General features: G+C 46.5%; 1 protein-coding gene and 1 long non-coding RNA gene across 3 annotated transcripts; one reads left to right on the forward strand and one right to left on the reverse strand.

Annotated features, from left to right (window-relative positions):
- The first annotated feature begins 7807 nt into the window (after positions 1–7807).
- ALAS1 (5'-aminolevulinate synthase 1) lies at positions 7808–15130 on the forward strand. 2 transcript variants are annotated; one of them, XM_065687859.1, is made up of 11 exons: positions 7808–8108; positions 8498–8617; positions 8831–9037; positions 10039–10194; positions 10274–10496; positions 10957–11141; positions 11730–11909; positions 12113–12277; positions 13346–13614; positions 14102–14264; positions 14842–15130. In XM_065687859.1, exons 1-11 carry the CDS (start codon positions 7919–7921, stop codon positions 15000–15002), a joined length of 2019 nt encoding a protein of 672 aa, XP_065543931.1. In that variant the 5' UTR covers positions 7808–7918; the 3' UTR covers positions 15003–15130. The 2 variants fall into 2 exon arrangements, with proteins under 2 accessions (XP_065543931.1, XP_065543932.1); XM_065687860.1 differs by lacking the exon at positions 8498–8617 and having other exon boundaries at positions 7809–8108.
- On the reverse strand, positions 8124–19625 carry LOC136018540 (uncharacterized). Its single transcript, XR_010614473.1, has 3 exons — positions 19551–19625; positions 17188–17265; positions 8124–8235 (listed from the first exon to the last, which is right to left on the reverse strand). It is a non-coding gene; the product is annotated as an uncharacterized LOC136018540 (long non-coding RNA).
- Between the last annotated feature and the right edge of the window lie 1303 nt (positions 19626–20928).

Here is a 20928-nt window from a genome sequence, read left to right on the forward strand (position 1 = left end):
CCAAAATAGACCAGAAACTATTAGGACTTCACAGGATGCCTTTATCCCTATTTCCTGGCTGAAAAGGCAATCTTACTTGTATTGCTACATTTGGGAAAAGAAAGGTAGCATGTACATCTGCAGGGAATACTGATTCACCTGTCTAGTGAGGGAATGTCCATTTGACAAACAAAACTACATCAATTTATACAAAGGATTTAACTTATTGTGTCTAATTGAGTCTGGGGTGACTGGGGAAAAGTGAGACCACTTGAAAATGCTACTGCCTTGTACAGTGTCTGTGGTGGGCCCACGGACAGGTACACAAGTCAGAGAGATGATTTTTTTGTCATGGCTTAACCCAGTAGGCAGCTAATCCCCACAGAGCCACTCTGTCCCTCCACCCCAGTAGGACAGGAGAAAGAATCAGAAGGGTAAAGGTGAGAAAACTTGTGGCTTGAGATAAAGATGGTTTAGTCATTTAAAAAAATTAAAAAAGGGACACACCACACACAACAAAGAGAGGAAGAACAAGTGATGTAAAAGAAAACAATTGCTCACCACCACCTGACCAATGCCCAGCCAGTCCCTGAGCATCAGCAGCCCCAGCCAACCTCCACCCCCCAGGTTCATTGCTGAGTTTGATGTCATTTGGTGGGGAATATACCTTTTGTCACTTGGGGTTGTCCCCTCCCAACTTCTCCAGCACCCCCTACTTGCTGGCAGGACAGTGTGAGAAGCAGCAAAGCTCCTGATGCTATGCAGAGCACTGGTCAGCAATGACTAAAGCATCCCTGTGTTATCAACACTATTTTTATCCCAAATCCACAACAACCCCATACAAGCACCTCTGAAGAAAATTAACTGTACCTCAACCAAAACCAGAACATTTTTACAGCGTAAGAGGAAGAGAACAAAGTGTGCCCTTAATTTCTGCTTGACATAAAAGGCCTAACATTGTCACAGCTTTAAAAGCCCACAGCAGCCCATAGGCCACAGCACAGCATTTTTCACTCCTGTGGAATTTCTTGTGTTCAAGGACTTTTACAATCCTGCCTCTGCTCTGACTTCCATGTTCCTGCCAATGCAGTCACTAATGCAGCACTAAATGCTCACTAGAGCTACCTTGTGTAGCAAAGATGCTTTACTATATGCATGAGTATATATAGTATTGAGTGTCACTGTCTGAGCCTGGAACATTTACATTCAGATGAAGAAGAGACACCCACTTCTTTCTCTCCTCTGTCAGCTGCCTTTCCTATGTAGAGAGGAGCAGGCTATCTATTTCATTCCTTTCTGGCAACTCCAGTTTACAGAGGGCTACAGAGAGCTTTGACCAAAGCTATGTCCTTTCCCCACCCTCTCTCACCTTCATATAGGAAGTGCTCAGATTTACTTTTTCTAAGGTACTTCTGCTCTCTGCTGACTATGTAGAGTTTAAACTCCAAAACTGAACATAGAAGATGGTGTCTTTGTGTGAGTAGCTAATGAGAAATGAAGGCTGACATACGCAAGCAAAATGACAGTCTGAAGCCCAGCAATAATCATAGAATCATAAAATCATAGAATGGTTAGGGTTGGAAAGGACCTCAAGATCATCTAGTTCCAACCCCCCTGCCATGGACAGGGACACCTCTCACTAAACCATCCCACACAAGGCTTCATCCAACCTGACCTTGAACACTGCCAGGGATGGAGCACTCACAACCTCCCTGGGCAACCCATTCCAGTGTCTCACCACCCTAACAGTAAAGAATTTCCTCCTTATATCCAATCTAAACTTCCCCTGTTTAAGTTTTAACCCATTACCCCTTGTCCTGTCACTACAGTCCCTGACAAAGAGTCCCTCCCCAGCATCCCTATAGGCCCCCTTCAGGTACTGGAAGGCTGCTATGAGGTCTCCACACAGCCTTCTCTTCTCCAGGCTGAACAGCCCCAACTTCCTCAGCCTGTCTTCATACGGGGGGTGCTCCAGTCCCCTGATCATCCTCGTGGCCCTCCTCTGGACTTGTTCCAGCAGTTCCATGTCCTTTTTATGTTGAGGACACCAGAACTGCACACAATACTCCAGGTGAGGTCTCACAAGAGCAGAGTAGAGGGGCAGGATCACCTCCTTCGACCTGCTGGTCACACTCCTTTTGATGCAGCCCAGGATACGGTTGGCTTTCTGGGCTGTGAGCGCACACTGCCGGCCCATGTTCATTTTCTCATCGACCAGCACCCCCAACTCCTTCTCCGCAGGGCCGCTCTGAATCTCTTCTTTGCCCAGTCTGTAGCTGTGCCTGGGATTGCTCCAACCCAGGTGTAGGACCCTGCACTTGTCGTGGTTGAACTTCATAATCCTAACTAAAAATACACTGGTTGGAGTCTACTGATTCTTTGTAAGAGGAAGAGAACTGTGTGAGAGAGGAGCAAACAAGGGTGTGAATGCAAATCACTGCAAGTTCAGCAAAGCTCACAGTAGCTGGAAGGATTTGTGTATCATTTCCTGCCATGTGCTACACAAAGCAAAACAAACTCGAGGATGCAAAATGAAAAAAGACTACCGTGTGATTTTCCACATCTGAAGCAACTGGAAGGATGTCAGGGAGATATTTTGGAGTTAAGGTAAACCACTGCTGGATGTGTTAATCAGATGGGCTGTAAGACCACAGCAGCCCCCGTGTGGGAGTGGTGCCTTTCAGCAGAAGGGCAGGGTACCTTGTATGAGGGTGGCAACAGCTTCTGCTGTCCTGACCAAGGGTGAGTCATTCCCCTGTAATGGGACTTTGCCAAGAGACCAAATTCCTCTGCATCAATGGGCAGCACCTGAGGACTTGCAGATAGGCAAAAGTGTCCTGAGCCAACACCCTTTTGGGGACCTACCAGCAGGTCTTGGATTTGAAAAGATATCCATTACATTGGGGAGAGAAACAGCTCAGTGCTTGTTTGTATGAGATGGGTAAGAAGCTTGCCTGGCCTGAGTCTGTGGAAGAGGGGAGCTGATCGGTCACCCTGCAACAGGTCACATATGCCTCAGCATTCAGCAGCTCTTCCAGCCTGGTCAACTCTGTGTTGATTAGAGGGTCCTACAAAGAAACGAGATTTCCTGTTCTGTCATGTAAAGACAACACTGGGTACAAATGAGGAAAATCTGCTAAAGAAATTCAGCATGAGAAGAATTCTCACTATGCAGCTACTATCACAACCCTTGAATTTTGCCTTAAAAGGTAAACTAAGTTCTCTCTAAGAAGACCGGAGGTGGAAGTTCTCAGATCTAAGCCTGGAATTTGAGTCTGGATTAAATCCAGATGTCAGGATCACATCCACTCCCTTGGAAAATTCAGATCTCGATATAGACAATGGCTTGTGCCTGGGGAGGGGGAACTGTTTTTCTGGCTCGCCCTCTCATGACATTGACTGTGTGGGGGAAAATATGTGCAGTTTTGAATTCAGAAGTGGGCAAAAGGGACTTAATATTTCTAATGGTACAGATATATACTGTAATTTTTGACTCTTGCTTTTCTCCTGAAGAAAATGCTGTCTTAAAAGCACACAATTCATTAACATTCCATGAAAGGAGCTAACTGCTGATGGCATGAGGCTAGATAAAGGCTACAAACCTGTGAATCAAGTTCTGTTTCAAGGAATACTGGGCAAAACATGCTTGAGAGAAGGGGGTAAGAGGGAAGGAAGCATTGAAAGTAACTTACACCTGAGTCCATATGGTGAACTGGTAAAATAGAAACAGAACATCTTCACCAGCAACCCTTCACAGACATCTGCAGAAATCAATGCAACCCTGTCGCAGGGGATTTTTTTCCCTCCATTTCAATTTCTATATGGCACTTTCTATGGCTTCTCATCCACCTCCCACATGACTGGAATGTAACCTTTTTTTCCCCTCTTGCAACTTACTTAGCAAAGACTTGGACAAATCATCAGAACGGAATAGGCTTTAGAAAACTAAAATCAGGAGAGGCTCACAGGGCAGTTGAGTCTTCCCTTCCCTTGCCACTGCAACACACAGGCCTTTCAGCCAGCTAAAGCTTCCTCTGCTGAATCTAACTGGCACACAGCATCTCAGGTACCAGTGTCCAAAGACTGTTCCAAAACACGGTGACATCCAAGCTAAATTTGGGTGAGCGAGATGAGTTTTCACACCAATGCTATCCCCTCAGCTTATATCTTCTTTACTACATGCTACTCTGCCCCTAACATACTCCTAGGCAGTCACTGCTTCTTCCTTGCCCACTGTAGCTGCCATCTCTCTCCAGACAAGGCAAGCCTGCTCTCTCTCAGGACAGGCTCTCTCTTCCCCCTTGTGCTGTCCCTTGTCGCAGTCTGAAGTCCTCCTCCTGCAGTGTGGCAAACAACATTTGCATGGCACTTCATGCTACTTTCTCCTGAGCCCTGCTGGATGATGGTAATACATTGCCACAATTAACATCCTTAAATACCATTTAATTAACCCACTTGAAGCCCTAAGAAATTTTAATTAATGGCAGCTTTATTAGTATTAACTTCATCTTCAGAATGTAAACTCTGGCAAATATTTTCAAAGGGAGGAAAATGGCAGAGCAGACAAGACACCCTTTTCCCCTGACTTTTCCTCCACTCTGTTGGTCCCAGAGCTCAGAGCTATCTCAGTACACTGACAAGGACATGCTCTTCCGGCAGCATTCCAAGATGAGGGTCAAGTTAATGTCATTCCCTTGCTCTTTAGCTCTGCGCAATTCCTGTCATGTACAAGGTTAAATAAATTCACCCAAATCAAACTGAAGAAGCATTACTGCAGTGTCCGATTGATAGCACTGATTGTAGAGCAGTCTCAGAGGAAAGTTGAGAGTTGTGCTCCACTTGGAGATCTCCTTATTGTTGCCAAGGTCGCTGTGTCTCAGCTGCCAACCTTGAATGATGTTTGTGTAGATAGCAGATGCTCCTTGGGCTTCAGAGTCCACATGCACTTCTGAACACAAAACCAGGAGTTTCTGAATTCCAGCACCAGAGCAGACCAATGTACCTCATCCCTCAACCTTGCTATGTGGTGAAAAGCTGATGTTATCAGGATCAAGAAGGATTATCAGATTTTTGTGGGATGGAACCTGCCACGGCAGGTGTTGATGCAGATAAGCTCTGCAGCCTGTTGCAGTGCAAATAATGCTGGCAGAGTACAAGAGCCTTGATGCCTCTTACCACAAAACACATATTCCCTCTGTCCCTCTCCAGTTAAGTACCATGGTCAATTAATAGCAGAAGAAAAGGAGAAGGAAAAAATAATATCAACATACTATAAATCAAATATATGGGACTTATATTGTTAAAACTGAGATTAATCAGCACTGGCATGATCCCTTAGGTTCAAACACATTAACTCTCTGCCCTAAGGACACTTGTCAGCTATCTACATGGTAGAATGTCACAGTGTTTCCTCTTAAAGTAACTGATGTGATACAAAGCTTCAGGATAGGGAGTCAGGGGGAGAGGGACAACAGTAACCTGAAACGTCACATATTTTTAACTTCAAGTGCTAGTTAACTATTATGTAAGTATGTAAATACTTAAGGCATGTAACACTAACTGAAAGCCAGTGGTAAACCCAGCACTTTTCAGGAGCAAATTGAACCAATAATTTGAAGCACTGCCCTGGTGCTATCAAATAACCAAGACTCTTCCTATCCCAACTGTTCTACAGGCTCAGGGCAAATACCACAGCCTTAGTTTAATCATTTATCTACAGAAAAACTGAAACTTAGTGGAAGGTGTCCCTGCCCGTGACAGGGGGTTGGAGCTAGATGATCCTTAAGATACCTTCCAACCCAAATCAGTCTGTGATTCTATATGTAGTTTAATGACACCCACAGATGAAAGGCTGTTTCTTAATGGCGACTTCAGCATTACACTGCTGGAATGAGTTAAATTGTTTAAGATCTAAGCATCAAGACTTCTTAAACAGTGCTTAAATTCCTAGTAAGCACAAAGCAAACTGTGTTTAAAAAAACATCTAGCCCTACTAAACCCCAAATCCCACACCCTGCCTTGTAAAGCTCTGTCTACTTTTTCAGGGCCCAATGAGGAGTACATGAGGGCAGAACTCCATCCCATTTCCTACCTCAGAGCTTAGTAATGCTGTGGAGTTGACAGCGAGTCTGCCATTCGGCTCTGGTTTAAGACTGCCTTCCTCTTGAGCTACTCAGATCACAAAGTTTACATAAGGCAAACAGCATCCTCAAAGTGAGTGATAAAGGAGGGTCAGGCAAACTTCCTGCTAGTGTCCCCCCTGCCCTCCCACAAAAGCTACCTAAAGATTAATTTGCAACATGTAAATACTGACCAACACTTTCAAAGCGCCTTTTGTATTCAAGCTTGAGTTCAGCAGCCACAGTCCTACATAGGTTTTGTATTCCCCCACTCACTCTACTAGCGAGCACCTTCTAGTAACTACATCTTGTGACTACGTGCAAGACATGAGTCAAGTAAGAGTGAACTTTAAAAGAGTTCTCCTCAAAACTCTGTACCTGTTACAAAACCCACTCTTGCCTCAAAGTGCCCAAGCTGGCTCTCGGCTGGCTGAGGGATGTGAGGCTGAGAGGCAGTACTCTGCCAAATCCTGTCTGCTGTGAAATTGTTTCACAAGCTGAGGAAGAAAACGCACTGTCATCTTTCTTCTCCTTTCTTTCCACACCTCAGCAGCTAGTATACACTTACAGGAATTAGTACTCCTGCATCTCGGATACCCAGGTTCATAAAGAGCTCCTTTTATCGCAACCCACCTACAAATATTCCTTTAAACAAACTAACTTCAATGTCCATTGTAAGCCAGAGGATGCAGGATACAATTCTATTTGCTGCTGGTATTCACACAGGAGACTTGTTTATCTTCAAAACTCAGGCAATGGCACCACACTTCAGAAGTGCAGTGGTGAAAGTCTGAGCACCACCAACAGAGAAACTGTTATGCTCATACCAGCTGTAGGCAAAGTTCAGGACCCCACCACCCTCAGTGAGACTAGCTGCTGCTTTCTGAGCCCCTGTGTAGACTTCAGGGAGTCAGAGGTGCATGTTTAGAAGGAAAATACACGAGGCGTGTTTGAGCAGCACTGGGTTTCCCAACTCAGCTGACTCAGAGCTTTGTTCTTTTCCTACGAACAGACACACCAGGGCCCCCCAAAACCCACTGTCCTGGGGGTAAGGGACTCCAGTACTTCTGAGAAACAAGCATTGCATTGCGTGGGGCAAAGGGGAAACCCAGAGCAGGAAAATTACCGCCTCTTCTTCCCATGTGGGATATCACCTCACACTCTGGGCCGGCTGCCCCTTTATCCACAGCAGCTACTCGGACCACCCCTCTGTGCCCTCACAGCACCTCTATTTCCTCACACCTGCCCGGAAGCCGCCCACAGCCCCTCCATCTCCTCCCGGCACCCCAGAAGCCGCCCAAGGCCTCTCTATCTCCTCACGGCACCCCAAGAGCAACCCAAGGTCCTTCTATCTCCTCACAGCACCCCAAGAGCAGCCCAAGGCCCCTCTATCTCCTCACGGCAGCCCCAAGGCCCCTCTTATCTCCTCACAGCAGCCCCAAGGCCCCTCTTATCTCCTCACGACAGCCCCAAGGCCCCTCTATCTCCTCACGGCAGCCCAAGGTCCTTCTATCTCCCCAAAAGCAGCCCAAAGCCCCTTTGTCTCCCTACGGCATCGCGTTCCCCGCGAGAGCCACCCAGAACTACCGCCACCACCCTCCAAACCTCCCCCGACCGGCAGCCCCTCACGCTCCGTCACACGCCTGCGCTGTGCGGCGCCGGCACAGCGGCAATGCGCATGCGCCGCTCCGGCCGGGGCTATATAAGCAGCGGCGGAGTGGGCTGTGCTGTCCAGAGCTGCCTGGGTTCGGTGTTTTACGTGCCGGTAGCGGCCAGCGGCGGCTCTGACGTCACGTCCGGTGTCCCTTCCAGCGGCGGCTATGGAGGCGGTGGTGCGGCGCTGCCCGTTCCTGGCCCGCGTCTCTCAGGCCTTCTTGCAGAAGGCCGGGCCCTCCCTGCTCCTGTACGCACAGCACTGCCCCCGCATGATGGAGGCGGCCCCCCGCGCCCTGACCACGTCCGCCGCCCGTGGGCAGCAGGCGGAGGAGGAGACCCCCGCAGCCCGCAGGGGTGAGTATAGCCCCAGGAGGGAGAAGAGCAGCGCCGAGAGCCGGGCCTCTCCTCAGGGAGGGCAGCGGGTCACTGGGCAGGTCGCGGTGACTGTAGCAGGGAGCGCCCCAGGGGACACAGCAGTCACCTTTAAGGCAAAATAAATATAGACACTGTCGTAGAAGGAAGCTTCTGGAATGAGCAGCTTCGGGATAAGAGTTAGTTAATCCTTTAAATGACTGTGATAATTAAGCATGGACATAGTATAAATCAAAGACTGGCCCGTTAGTATGCCCTGTGGTGGGTTGTGGTTAGGGATCTGTGATCCTGGGTCACCGAGCTGGGGTTTCTCATGCTCAAGCACCTCTTTATCCCACCCGGTAACATTCCTTGTGGGATTCTTACTCTAGCACTCGGAAGAAACGGAGGCTTGAAGCAGAGGAAGGACTGGTGGCTGAAAATGGCTGAATTCCTCAAAAGAAGGTCTTTCTTTGGGGGAGGAAGGAGAGAGGATTTTTTCCCCTCAAAGGGTACAGTGCTACATCTAGCATCTTAACTCAGGTGCCCTCAGGTGTTACTGGGATTCTGTGCTTGTATAAATAAAACTACTTGCTTGGTTAAGTAGTTCAGAATGGCTTCTGCCAAATGGCTTTACCAATTACAAAGGTAATTGGTAAAAAAGCATAAGTCAGTGTAATAAAATGATGATGCTGAAGTGCCTTCTCTTTTCCACCCCACTTCAGAGGCCAAAAATGCCAAAGAAGTGGCCCAGCAGAACACAGATGGAGCCCAGCCACCCACTGGCCACCCCACTGCTGGTGCTAGCCAGGGCTCTGCTACAAAATGCCCATTCCTAGCAGCTCAGATGAATCACAAGAACAGTAATGTTTTCTGCAAAGCCAGCCTAGAGCTCCAAGAGGATGTGCAGGACATGCAGATGGACAGGAAAGGTATGTATTCTGTGCACTGAAGCATTGGTTCCTTGAGAGCTTTTGGTGCCTGACTTTACTCTGGAGTGTGTCAAGTCTGACAGTTGTCACTTAAATTATGCAAGTAGGATTATGGGAGACTGCAGTGAAAAGCTGTTGGAAAATGTAGGTGTTAATGTCATACCTGCAACATTGTGCAGTGTTTCCCTGAGTGGTTTTGATGCGGGAGTACCATATGCTGCATTTTGACATACTGGCTCTAAATGTGTGAATCAAACTGTTACTCTTGCACCCAAAGCTTGTGGCTTTGAAACTTACAATCTTGAGTTATAGCCTAATAGAAATAGAAGCATTCACCCAAAGCAGATGCTTAGAACTGAAGAGAGCTTTACCAGGGTGCTGGTATAGACAAAGATAGTGTATCCAGAGATAGAAGAAACTGGGTCGAGGTACTAGGCAAGCACCAGCACAAATCCAAGCTGGAAAGCAAGTAAATGGGTTGGGGTGCTTTGTTTATGGAACTAAAGGGTGTTGGCTGGCTTGCTGTCCTTCAAAGGAAGGAACTTCTCACCTGTATCTGTAAAGTCTTGCCATCTGTCTCAGGAAGCTTATTTTACTTTTCTGTTTTGTTTTCTGTGACATAGTTTTAAAAAATCTGTGCTAACTGAATACTAGGAACAAAAAGGAAGCAGCTGATTAGAACTGTGCCTTTGGTTAGTTGTATACCAACTCTTCCAGATAAATGCTGTAGCTGTATAAAGTGGTTTTCTGAGTCTTGATGAACCAAGCGTGTTGGTTCAATGCAAGGAAATCGCATCTTGTGTTGTCATCATTGATCAGCAAAGCTTTCCTTTTGCCTCGTACAATGCAAAACTGTAAGCAAATAAAATAGCCGATCCAAACAGGAGCATGTGGATTCAGGCACATGCTTCCTAAAGAAATTAAAGAGTTAAAATGTTTGAACTCCCTTCACTTTGTTTCAAGCTCATTAAGCTCACCAGAACTTATTATAATGTCTGTAGGTACAGAATTTGCCAAAATACCAACTGCTTCCACAGTGAGGAACACTGAGACTAAAGGAGAAGAGCAGACTGGCTTGCTCAAGAAGTTTAAGGATATTGTGCTGAAGCAAAGACCAGAAAGTGTGTCTCATCTGCTTCAGGATAACTTGCCAAAATGTAAGATTGTCTAGCAAAACCCCCACAGGCCCTGTCTCCTGTGATTATTTCCTGTGTGCTTAAGTCTGTCTTATTTCAGCCATATCCACCTTCCAGTATGATCAGTTCTTTGAGAAAAAGATAGATGAAAAGAAGAAGGATCACACCTACCGAGTGTTCAAAACAGTGAACCGAAAGGCACACATCTTTCCCATGGCAGATGACTACACTGATTCTCTGATCACCAAGAAAGAGGTGTCTGTCTGGTGCAGCAATGATTACCTGGGGATGAGTCGTCACCCTCGTGTGTGTGGAGCAGTTATGTGAGTAGTGCCATGTTCTAAGAGGCAGTTTCAAGCTATGTTGTTCTGCAGAATTGATTTCTCTACTGTGCTACATAAGCTACTTCTGATATTATTCTTGGTATAAAATTCAGCTTGCCCTCTTCTCTTGAGCTGGGGTAGGTAACTTAGTAACTAGCTCCAAGGCTGCAGTGTACCTGTCAGTCACTAATCCTGCTCCTTGGATTTTTCTTAGAAGCTCCTAAATGTTACCAGATAAATTGGGTGGTATATTGCAGCTGTGTATCAATGAGTGGTAACTGATTGCTAACTTATTGGATTATTGAGTTGTGCAGGTTGTGCAAAGAAGCCCAGCAGCTGCTTTTTGCAATCAGTTCCTTTTTAGAACAATACCTCATTACTAGAATGTTTTCAGGATTGATCCTTGATTCATCTTTGTGTCACACAGTAACACTCATGCCTTTCTTTGGGTTCTCTGCAGGGATACACTGAAACAACATGGGGCTGGAGCAGGAGGCACAAGAAATATTTCAGGAACAAGTAAATTTCATGTTGATTTGGAAAAAGAACTAGCTGATCTTCATGGAAAAGATGCAGCACTGTTGTTCTCATCATGCTTTGTAGCCAATGACTCCACTCTCTTCACTCTAGCTAAAATGCTACCAGGTGAGATCTCAAACTGCAGCCCTTATTTACCACAAAACACAACCTTACCCTAAGCAGCTGGGAGTATATTTTGGAAAAGGCTGCTCAAAGTGAGGAGTTGTCCTACTTGATGAGCCAAATATGGGCATTTTAATGCTATATTCAAGTTGTTCAACTTTGGCAAATCATAGTAGCAGCCTATTGAGACTGAGAGCTAGGAACTGCAGGAGGAATTAGACAAAAAGCACAGTCTTCTGCTCTTACATTTAAATTTCACCTGAAAGTGAGGCACCAGGAATTCGGTGTCCTCACACTTGTGGATGTGAACCTCTCTCTAACTTCAGAAGTTAGGAGAGTTAGGTAAAAATATTAAGAACTTGGAAATACCCTTCTGTAGTTACTTAAGCTCAAGTTTGTGCTAGTTTAAAAACCTAAAATAAGCCTTAAATAATATTGTTGCTTCATCATCTTTAACTTGCTCACTTTACCAGGAGTGTTACTTTCTAGAACATGCTACTGTTCCTGCCTGAACACTCCCCATACATAAAGCAATGCTGGTAATCAGATAATGCTTTCTATAGTTAAAGTGTAACTGGGCTGTTTCCTCAGGGTGTGAGATCTACTCTGATGCTGGAAACCATGCCTCCATGATCCAGGGGATCCGAAACAGCAGGGTGCCAAAACACATATTTCGCCATAATGATGTCAACCATCTTCGAGAACTATTGAAAAAATCTGATCCATCTACCCCAAAAATTGTTGCATTTGAAACTGTTCACTCAATGGATGGTAAGTTGACGTTAAACCTTTCTTTCCCCTTCCACTGCAGTTAGTACTTAAATCGTCTGTATTCTATGTCTAAAAGTATATGGTGCTTTAAGGGTTTCCATAAAAACATTTTTCTGAAATGCCTTGTGTTTGGGTGTACTTCTGGTATTTATCCAAGCTGAGTACAGGGAATCGTAAACTGCATTCACTGCTTTGGCTCCTAGGTGCAGTCTGTCCTCTGGAAGAGCTGTGTGATGTGGCCCATGAGCATGGGGCAATCACTTTTGTGGATGAAGTGCATGCTGTGGGGTTGTATGGATCTCGAGGCGGTGGTATAGGAGACCGAGATGGAATCATGCACAAGATGGACATCATCTCTGGAACGCTCGGTATGGCACTTTTACAGAAGCTAAGGCAGCAAAGCTTCTGGGCAGCTGAATTAAGTGGATTAACTCAAAATCAGCCTGTTCAAATGAACTTGCTAAGGGCTGCTGGGGGCTAGAATTTTTCAAGCCCAAAGGATTTAAATGTGCCCCACAGTTTGAAAAGCTTGTGCTAAGCTACTTACACTGCCTTACAGATTAGTTGAAGTAGCACTGTCTCTTTTTACTTAAACTAAGCTAGCAAAAAATCCTCTGGTGACATATTGTACAACTCAAGAATAAATTCAGGTGAGAATGCTAGTAGGGTACTATGTATTTAGTAGTACTTAGTTCTTTTATGTGAAATGGAGTACTCCTAATCTAGAAACCTGAGATGGGGAGCTAGTAAAGAGATTTGGCAGGAACTGAAGCAACTGCCATTATCCGAGTAGGATGCAGGCTTAGGAGTAAGCTTACTGCTGCAAATAGGGAAGTTGTTGAAACAACTTTCAAAACACAAATAAAATTTCCTAGGAAACTTCAGGGCTTTAAAACCTACAGTCTTGGATTACAGCCCAAAAGAAGTGAAAGCACTGACCAGATAGCCTAGTTGTATCTGTGGCTCAGTTTTGGTATCTAACCATTTGGAAGGGGGGGCTGGTGTTGACTGCACAATCACAATAACACCCTTGAGTGCTCCTTAGGAGCATAGGCTATTTCTAGTATTCCTGGAGCAGATTATTTTAAATCTGTTTGAGAGACTTAGTGTTTGATCACTTAGGGTCACTATTGAAGTCTATGCTTGATGATTTGGCTTATAAGGTCTTCCCCAAAATCAAAACTTAGATATGAGAGCCTTGAAATCTCCTTGGTGTGTAATAACTACATTACTGTGCAGTAACTAATCCCTGTGATCAGGATTGGCTTAAAAACAAAGCTGTAACATGTGCTAAGCAAATTCAAGATTAGCAGAGGGGGCTAGAATTGTGCCCTATCATGACTACATTAAGTACATAGTCAACATAACCCTTTAAGTGAAAGGCTATAATACTTGAAGCTATTTTAATGGGTTACCCTCTTTTTTTATCCCCTCAGGCAAAGCATTTGGCTGTGTAGGAGGCTACATCTCTAGTACAAGTTCTCTGATAGACACTGTTCGTTCATATGCTGCTGGCTTTATCTTCACTACGTCCCTGCCACCCATGCTCTTAGCTGGTGCCCTAGAATCTGTCCGAACTCTAAAGAGTGCAGAAGGACAAGTTCTGAGGCGCCAGCACCAACGCAATGTGAAGCTTATGAGACAGATGCTGATGGATGCGGGGCTTCCAGTGGTGCACTGCCCCAGCCACATCATTCCAGTGAGGGTGAGTACTGTGGATACTGTTGGCACAGGACTCTGCTGCTTGTTTTCCTGCCCATGATCAAATTATATTTTCACATACTAGTTACTATCCTCATAAAGTTCACCCCCATCCTAGTACTCAGCAATAATGTGCTAGGAGTCTGGTTTAAGTTGACTTCTGCCTGCTATAAATGTTGTGAAACAGAGTGATAAAGTGTATGAAACCTGCCATCTGACAGTTATACAGAAAGCAAAGAAACAGGTAACAAGCTAGTAAAAAGAAGACTTGGGTATAAACACCAGCCTACCTAGGCTGCAGTGGTGTGCTTATGCCCAGAGGGCTCCACACAGCACAAGCTTTTAGCCCTTCTTTCTGATGTATGTGCTGTTTATAGTGGCACAGGGGAGATTGGTCCTGTTTGATTCTTGTGGTTAGCTAACTTGAGCTGATAGTTGTACCACCTTGCACAATTTTGGTTGATCTTATAATCAAAAATTTCAAACTTCAGGTTGCAAATGCTGCTAAAAATACAGAGATCTGTGACAAGCTGATGAGCCAGCACAGCATCTATGTCCAAGCAATCAACTACCCGACAGTTCCCCGTGGAGAAGAGCTACTGCGTATTGCTCCTACGCCTCACCATACCCCTCAGATGATGAATTATTTTCTTGGTGAGTGGATTCATGCATTTCTACAATGAAAATGCTGGGCTATGCAGTCTTAGTATTAAAGATGAGACTAGAAGCACTTAAGCTTTAGGTGTCACTAGCTGCACAATGTCTTCCTACTGCTGTGGCATACAAGTGCATACTTCTGTATTTAGCCTTCTTTGAGCATGACGTGTGAAGGGCAGCACATTGAAACCTGGAATGTGTAAGGCCAGTGCATGCCTATACCCAGTTGGTTCTGTCACAGCTGCCTCTGCCGGGGCTCTGCACATGCTTTGTCCAAACCAACCTTTATTTGTCATGTGGGGTCCAAAGAAAACTGCTGTTCTTTGCCCAGCTATTAACCTGTCTTAAACATGGATCTGTCCAGGGAGAGTAGCTACTTGATCCTGTCAGAAGTGGTACGAGAATAGCTTGAGACTTAGTTGCAGACCAGTCACCTCATTGAAGAGGTAAATTATGTCACAGTGAGTTCTGTTACCCCTTCTCACTTGCTGGGAGAATAAGTACACTGACATTTCTCTTTTGCTGCTTTGCTATAACAGTGAACTGTCTTAATGAGCATTTCTGTTTTTAACAGAAAAGCTGCTGGATACATGGAAGGATGTTGGTCTGGAGCTGAAGCCACATTCATCAGCTGAATGCAACTTCTGTAGAAGACCCCTACATTTTGAAGTGATGAGTGAACGGGAAAGATCCTACTTCAGCGGCATGAGCAAACTAGTATCTGTCAGTGCATGAAAGTAGTGGCGTTAGTTGTACTCTTGTCTAGTTCTAGTACCCACTCAGTAGCATTTTTTATTTGCTTAAGAAGTATTTTAATTATAGTTGAAGTACTAAGCTCTGAAAATAAATTTCTAGAGCCATTATGCCCAGTTGTGGTTTTGTTTGCTTCTCTTCTTCTGTAGGAGGGTAAGTGGTTGGAAGGGCATCTGATGAGATAAAGTGGCCTTCAGCTTAATGCCCTTCAGCTGAACTGCTGCCTCTTCAATGACAGTATGCCAAATGAACAGCAGTAGTGTTTCCTCATATACAAGGCATGGGTTTACTTATTAAAAAAGCAAAATAGGTACTTATAGCTCCTCATGAGCTTTTACCCAAAAGCTTTTGAAAACATGAGTGTAGTATTACATGCACATTAAAGCTTCAGCAAGGGTATGCTGCTTAAGAAATGCTGTGCAGTAAGCTCCCATATATATTAAACAGACACGAACTGGTTCCACTAGATGCATTCCCCCTTTGGTGTTCAGCATGGTGCTCATTATTAGGAGGAAAAAAGGGCTAATGTAATTTAATAAGTGGTATTTTGTGACTGCTTGACAGTTTGAAAACTAAGGGAGGTACAGTGGCTGGGACAGGAAGGCAGGGCTACTGCTACAGGTGGTAGATGGACATTTCCTCTGACTCCCTGTGCCTCTTAATTCTGCATGCTCTGCTCTCCAGTGTCCTCAGAGCTAAACTTCAGTGCAAAAACTGATTATCAGTAAGCAGTCTAGTAATTCAGGTCTGACAGAAGTCATTGTAAGAGAATATCAGTACTGCTGATTGTCTGAATCCTTAGGTCTCTTGCCTCATTACTGTGCTACTTCATGCTTTCAAGAATAGCAAGGGCTTGCTTTGAGCAGGGGGAGGTAATTTTGTGGGCATATGTGTAGACTCATAGGTCAGCATTGGCATGAAGTCTAGAGCAAAGCACTAAACTGCTTCCTTCAGGTATAAGCATCTCCAGTAACTTCTACAAGTCACTCAGCAGCTACTCTTTCTTTCTGGATGTAACAGGCCAGTCTCCTGATACTGCCTGTTGCTGTCACACCCATGGGCATGCTGTGAAGCTCCCATTAGGGATCCATTGTAGTATCACAAATAGCCATGTATTAGAGAGATAGAAACCCACATTAGAGCAAAATCAACTTAATCAGCTGGAAGTCACCAGTCATTTAAACAGAGACTGAAGCACACTGCTACTCCAAGAATACTTCTTAGAAAGTTATTTGACTTTGCAAGCAGTCAAACTACTCTTTAAAAGCCCTGTGCCAGCCAGTCATGTGATTGCTGCCTGCGACATGCAGGGGCTCTGTAGGAGGGAAGCAGCAACTCACCATCGCTCTTAATGTCTAATGGCAGTTATTAGGATTAATGTGTTAATTTAGCTCTACTGCTAACATGGAAGTTTATGAACTGGTGTACCCAAGCCCACCACCAGGTTATCATCATGTGAGTAGCTGCATTGCTGAGGAGGTGGATTAGTTTTTGCATGCTGGAACATTATTCTGGTCTTATTGAGAGGCAAGCTCAGTGCTACTCAAGGAAAAGCACCATGCCACACCTTGACTTCTTTGCCTTGCTACAGGCAGTTTGTGGCCTAAGATTAAATTAATACGCATCCCCATTACAGTGCTTTTCTCATTAGACATTATATTATTTCTCATTATTTACATTACTACATGAATTTGTGATATCAAGTAAAAAGCCACACAGATCCTACATCAGTCTCTCCTAGAAGAGTACCCCTAACTCCATAATGCACCTTCAATGCCACTACTAACTGCAGGCATAAGCAATCAAGGAGGGGGGTGGACAGCACATGATATGTTGACTCCAACATATAGCCATAATCTGACAGCACAAGGTTACTTCCATTTCTAGTTTTTTCACTGAAAGCATTCAGAATTGGCCCAGGGCATTTTACATGCCAGTTAATAAGCCAAAGTTTTCTTATTAGTCTTTAGAGCAGCTACTCTACATTCCATCCTGCAGAGAAGGGGTACCAGCTACCAGAAATAAACATGATTCCAGATTAGCCTCAGGAGAGAACCAAATCCCAAGATTCAAAGCTAGCAACCTTTGAAATGACAGGAGCACAGCTAATCTCAGCACCAGACAATCGGCACCTCCACACCCATTACTCACAAATGTGTCAAGTTACCTTAAGCTCCAGTGCTGGCAAGCAAGGGTGTGAAAGCAGAGCCTGTGGGCAGCGAGAGACCAGGAGTCCATCACTTAACTGCAAAAGACAGACAAATCCAATGAAAGGATAGTTTTTCCCCTATGAAAAGGACAAAGGATGAAAACCAAACACATATTGTCTTCCAGAGAACAAAACCTGAATGGCGGGTTGCATAACCACCATAGTTATACAAGCTTTAGCTTGGTTCCTAGAAGGATAATACAGGATGTAATCAGTAAAAGATGTTTAAAGTCTGAGGCAAATGGCCCATGGCAGTGGCAGAGTAAGCAAGAATGCAGCTTGAAGCCACTGCTAATATTTGTCTGGGGAAAAATAATTCACCTAGTTGAACACTGCATAGCCCTAAACGCATACTTTTCTGTCTTTCTCGACCTGTTGATGACAGGGAGACACCCTGGGCATAGAGGGGCAGAGAAAAGATCCCAAGTGCAGACAGGGCATGTGTTCCCCATCGCTGGGAGGAGGCCTCAGGAGCCTCACAGCCAGGACTGGGTGCCAGGATAGGCAGGATGTGGTGCCTTCCATCTCTTGCTCCCTCCTCCACCCCTGTCTGCGGCACAGCCTCACCAGGCAATGATTCCTGACTTGCAGAGCTACTAATGTTCATGAAGCTTTTGGGGGCCTTGGTTTTCTGCCCAGGCAACAGCTTGTACCACCAGCAGGACTTTGCTGCAGACAGATGAGGATGCTGTCACTGTCACACACTCTCTCTGCCCCACACTGCATGAGGTGTTCAGCCGCCTCATCCAGCCCCAGCTATCCCCTGCCTGCTGGGGACTCCTGCAGGGAAACAAATCCTCCGAAAACTGTTCTGAGCACCTCCTCTTGCTGCTGTTGCTTTCAGCCATTAAATCCATTCTGTTTCCTAGCCAGGAATAATACTAATAACAATAATCACAATAATAGGAGCATTATTGACACCACCAGATTAATGGTTCTAGTATCCCTGGTGCCTTGTACCCCTTTACTCTGAGGTACATCTCACACTGCCTTGCTTGGTCTCTGGGCACAGAAAGGATCATACATCACATCTCTGCCCACCACACCACAGCTCCCTGATAGCTGCAGATCAGCGGAGAGGCTCCAGCCTAGTCATGGGCATTTTATAGCACGTGCTGGTGGCTCACAACACTAGTACCTCGCAGGGTGTGTTTGGCCCCCAAAAGACCTTTTCTCTCCTGCTCCCATGCTTTACTGGAAACTCCAGGCTGAAGCTTTGCTCCCCGTGGGACTCACTGCTCCACACAGGCTCCAAATGCATGCACACAGCAGGTCTCACTCTGAACACAAGCAGCACAACCAAATAACCCTATCATAGGTCCAAATCTGCTTTTCTTTTATTCAAATGGGCCACGTAGCTACACACCAGTCTAGGATTATACCTTGAGCTGACACTTTTAGAGGATGTTTAGTATTAGCTAAGCTTTAAATCTTTGGAAACAACTGCTCATATCCTTGCCTGTAGGGTCAGACAGCAATGGGACAGGCAGGGTATTTTAGGCAGAAACAAGATGTTAATGCAGGGAAACATCCAAGGGAGCAGAGATTTTAAGCCATGCCCTTCTCCCCTGGCTTTCACAGGGAGCAGAAAGTGGCAACCGAGCCCCAAGGTTTGGGGTTTTTCCCTGACCCCCAGCAGAGCCTGGATGAGCTGATACTCCCCAGGGAGGTGCCCGGCTTCAAGGGATGAGGAAAACACCCCATTCCTGACAGCATCCCTTCTTCCTTCTCCAGGAAGAGGAGGACTCTTCCCCAAATCTCCATCCCAGCAAGGGGTTGCAAAGGGATGCTGCAGCCACAGACCTCCTCCCCCCCCGCCCCAGGCACAGCACAGGAGCCATCCTCTTGTCTGCCTGGTTTGGCCACCTCAGCACACAAAAGAGACAGCTTCTTGGCAGGCATGGGGTAAGGCATGCGGGGGTGGGGGGACAGAGGCAGCAATGCCCACAGTTGCTGCACCCCAGGGAACAGCAGCAGGGAGCTCCTTGCAAAGAAGGTTGTAAACGGGTCCTCCTGCCCTGCTGCCAGTGACTGGCATGGGGAAATGCGCGTGGGGAATCACTGCAAACTGCTGTAGCTTGGGCAGAGAGCCCCTGGGCTGCAGCTAATGCTGGCATAAGGCACTAAAGCCTGCTGCAAGGGTAGCCCCTGGCCCAGAGCTGCTAGCCCGACATAGTTAGGCTTTGTTATTTAGGACAATCTGTGCTGCAGCCGCCCTCCAGCCTGACCCCAAACCCTCATCACCCCCAGGCTAGGTCATGCTCTCACCCACACCCCAAACTTGTGCAGTCTGGGGGGAAGCTGATCCTGGATAAACTTACCCCTTTGGGAAAGCAGCCTCTCCTTCCTTACTGCTGCACCCTCCCTCAGGTAGGGCTTTGGGCAGGATACGGAGCTTTTGAGAGTGCGAGGGCCCATCTCCCTTCCCCACAGACACCTGTGGCTCCAGAGCCCAGATGCCAGGTGGCTCTTCCAATTCACACGATCAGCTTACAACCAGGTGTAACTCGTTTTCAGCTCCTCTGCTTCAGCTCCAAGGGGAGCAGAAGCCAAAGGACTTATCTCCTCTGAGATTTTGTACTTTTTCAACTGGGAATCCCATGGGGAAAAACATCCTGGCTCCGTCCTTTTCCCTGTGACTTGCGTGCCACAAAGCCCATGAACCCTCCTTTCAAGTCCTAAAGACCTGAGCGCTCGGGCTGGCTCTGGGGATGCTCAGCTCCATCCACCTGCACCTCCCTCCTCATTCTGAAGCTGGCTGTGCGCTGCTGCTCCCTCCCACTGGGCAAAAACACTGCAATGGGGTGGCCTTGTCTCACGGCACATGTGCTCCATGGTGTCACCGGTGGCTACCAACCAAGCACAGGCTTCCCGGCCATCACCTCAAAGCCCGGAGCTTTTGGTACATAGCAGGGGAGGCTTTTTAAACTCAAACCTTCAAGACAGGGGGCAATGCTTGTGTGAACCCCGTGTGTCTGCTGGGTGGTGGGACACAGGGGCAGGAGGCAGCCGCCAGGCTTGTGAGTGCTTTAATTGCCCCCAGGAATGGCTCAGTGTTGAGCTGGTGTTGGCTTCGTAACCCCCTTTCCAAAGGGACCCCAGCACACACAATGCTCCGTGCTCTGCCTGCGCGTTGTTCGGCTCCCTCCTGCCCCACTCTGGTCTGTTCTACTGATTTTCAGCCTAAAGTAACAGAGGGTGAGCTGCAAATCTGTCTAAACCCTGACAAGCCTCACAAAAGGAATCAGCTGGGCAGCGTGACCCTGGCTAGGCTGTGCTGCAGGGGAGGCAGCAGTCTGGGACAGCAAGGGATAGGACGGGATGGGATGGGACAGGATGGGCTAGAATAAGATGGGAGTGGATGGGATGGGTGCCCATTTGGAGATCCCTCGGGCTGGTACCGGCCATCTCCCCCCCCCAGTCGTGTGCAGCAGTCCTGTGGCATGAGGGGGGTTTCAGCTGGGAATAGCAGCACTAGCAGGGGATGGGGGCAGTGGGGTGGGGACATGGGGACACCCCTCACTTCCTGCCAGAATTTGGGCAAGTTTAAACACTGCCGAGTGCAGGATCTGAAGAAGGTGAATGAGCTTTGTCAGACAGCTCTAGCCATGCCAGCCCAGGGGGACCTCGTGTGTGCTGAGGCTGCTCCGCGCATAGCAGTACCTTCCCTCCTCATCCTCCTGTGCGCCAAAAGGAAAC

The sequence above is a fragment of the Lathamus discolor genome, chromosome 7, assembly GCF_037157495.1.
Source record: "Lathamus discolor isolate bLatDis1 chromosome 7, bLatDis1.hap1, whole genome shotgun sequence".
Taxonomy (NCBI): domain Eukaryota; kingdom Metazoa; phylum Chordata; class Aves; order Psittaciformes; family Psittacidae; genus Lathamus; species Lathamus discolor.

Excerpts from the sequence above, each read along its gene's own strand:
- ALAS1 (XM_065687859.1), top strand. The coding sequence starts at position 7,919 with ATGGAGGCGGTGGTGCGGCGCTGCCCGTTCCTGGCCCGCGTCTCTCAG. Across the intron at positions 11,142-11,729 it reads TCTAGCTAAAATGCTACCAG|GGTGTGAGATCTACTCTGAT; the intron begins GTGAGATCTCAA and ends CTGTTTCCTCAG. Across the intron at positions 13,615-14,101 it reads GCCACATCATTCCAGTGAGG|GTTGCAAATGCTGCTAAAAA; the intron begins GTGAGTACTGTG and ends TTCAAACTTCAG.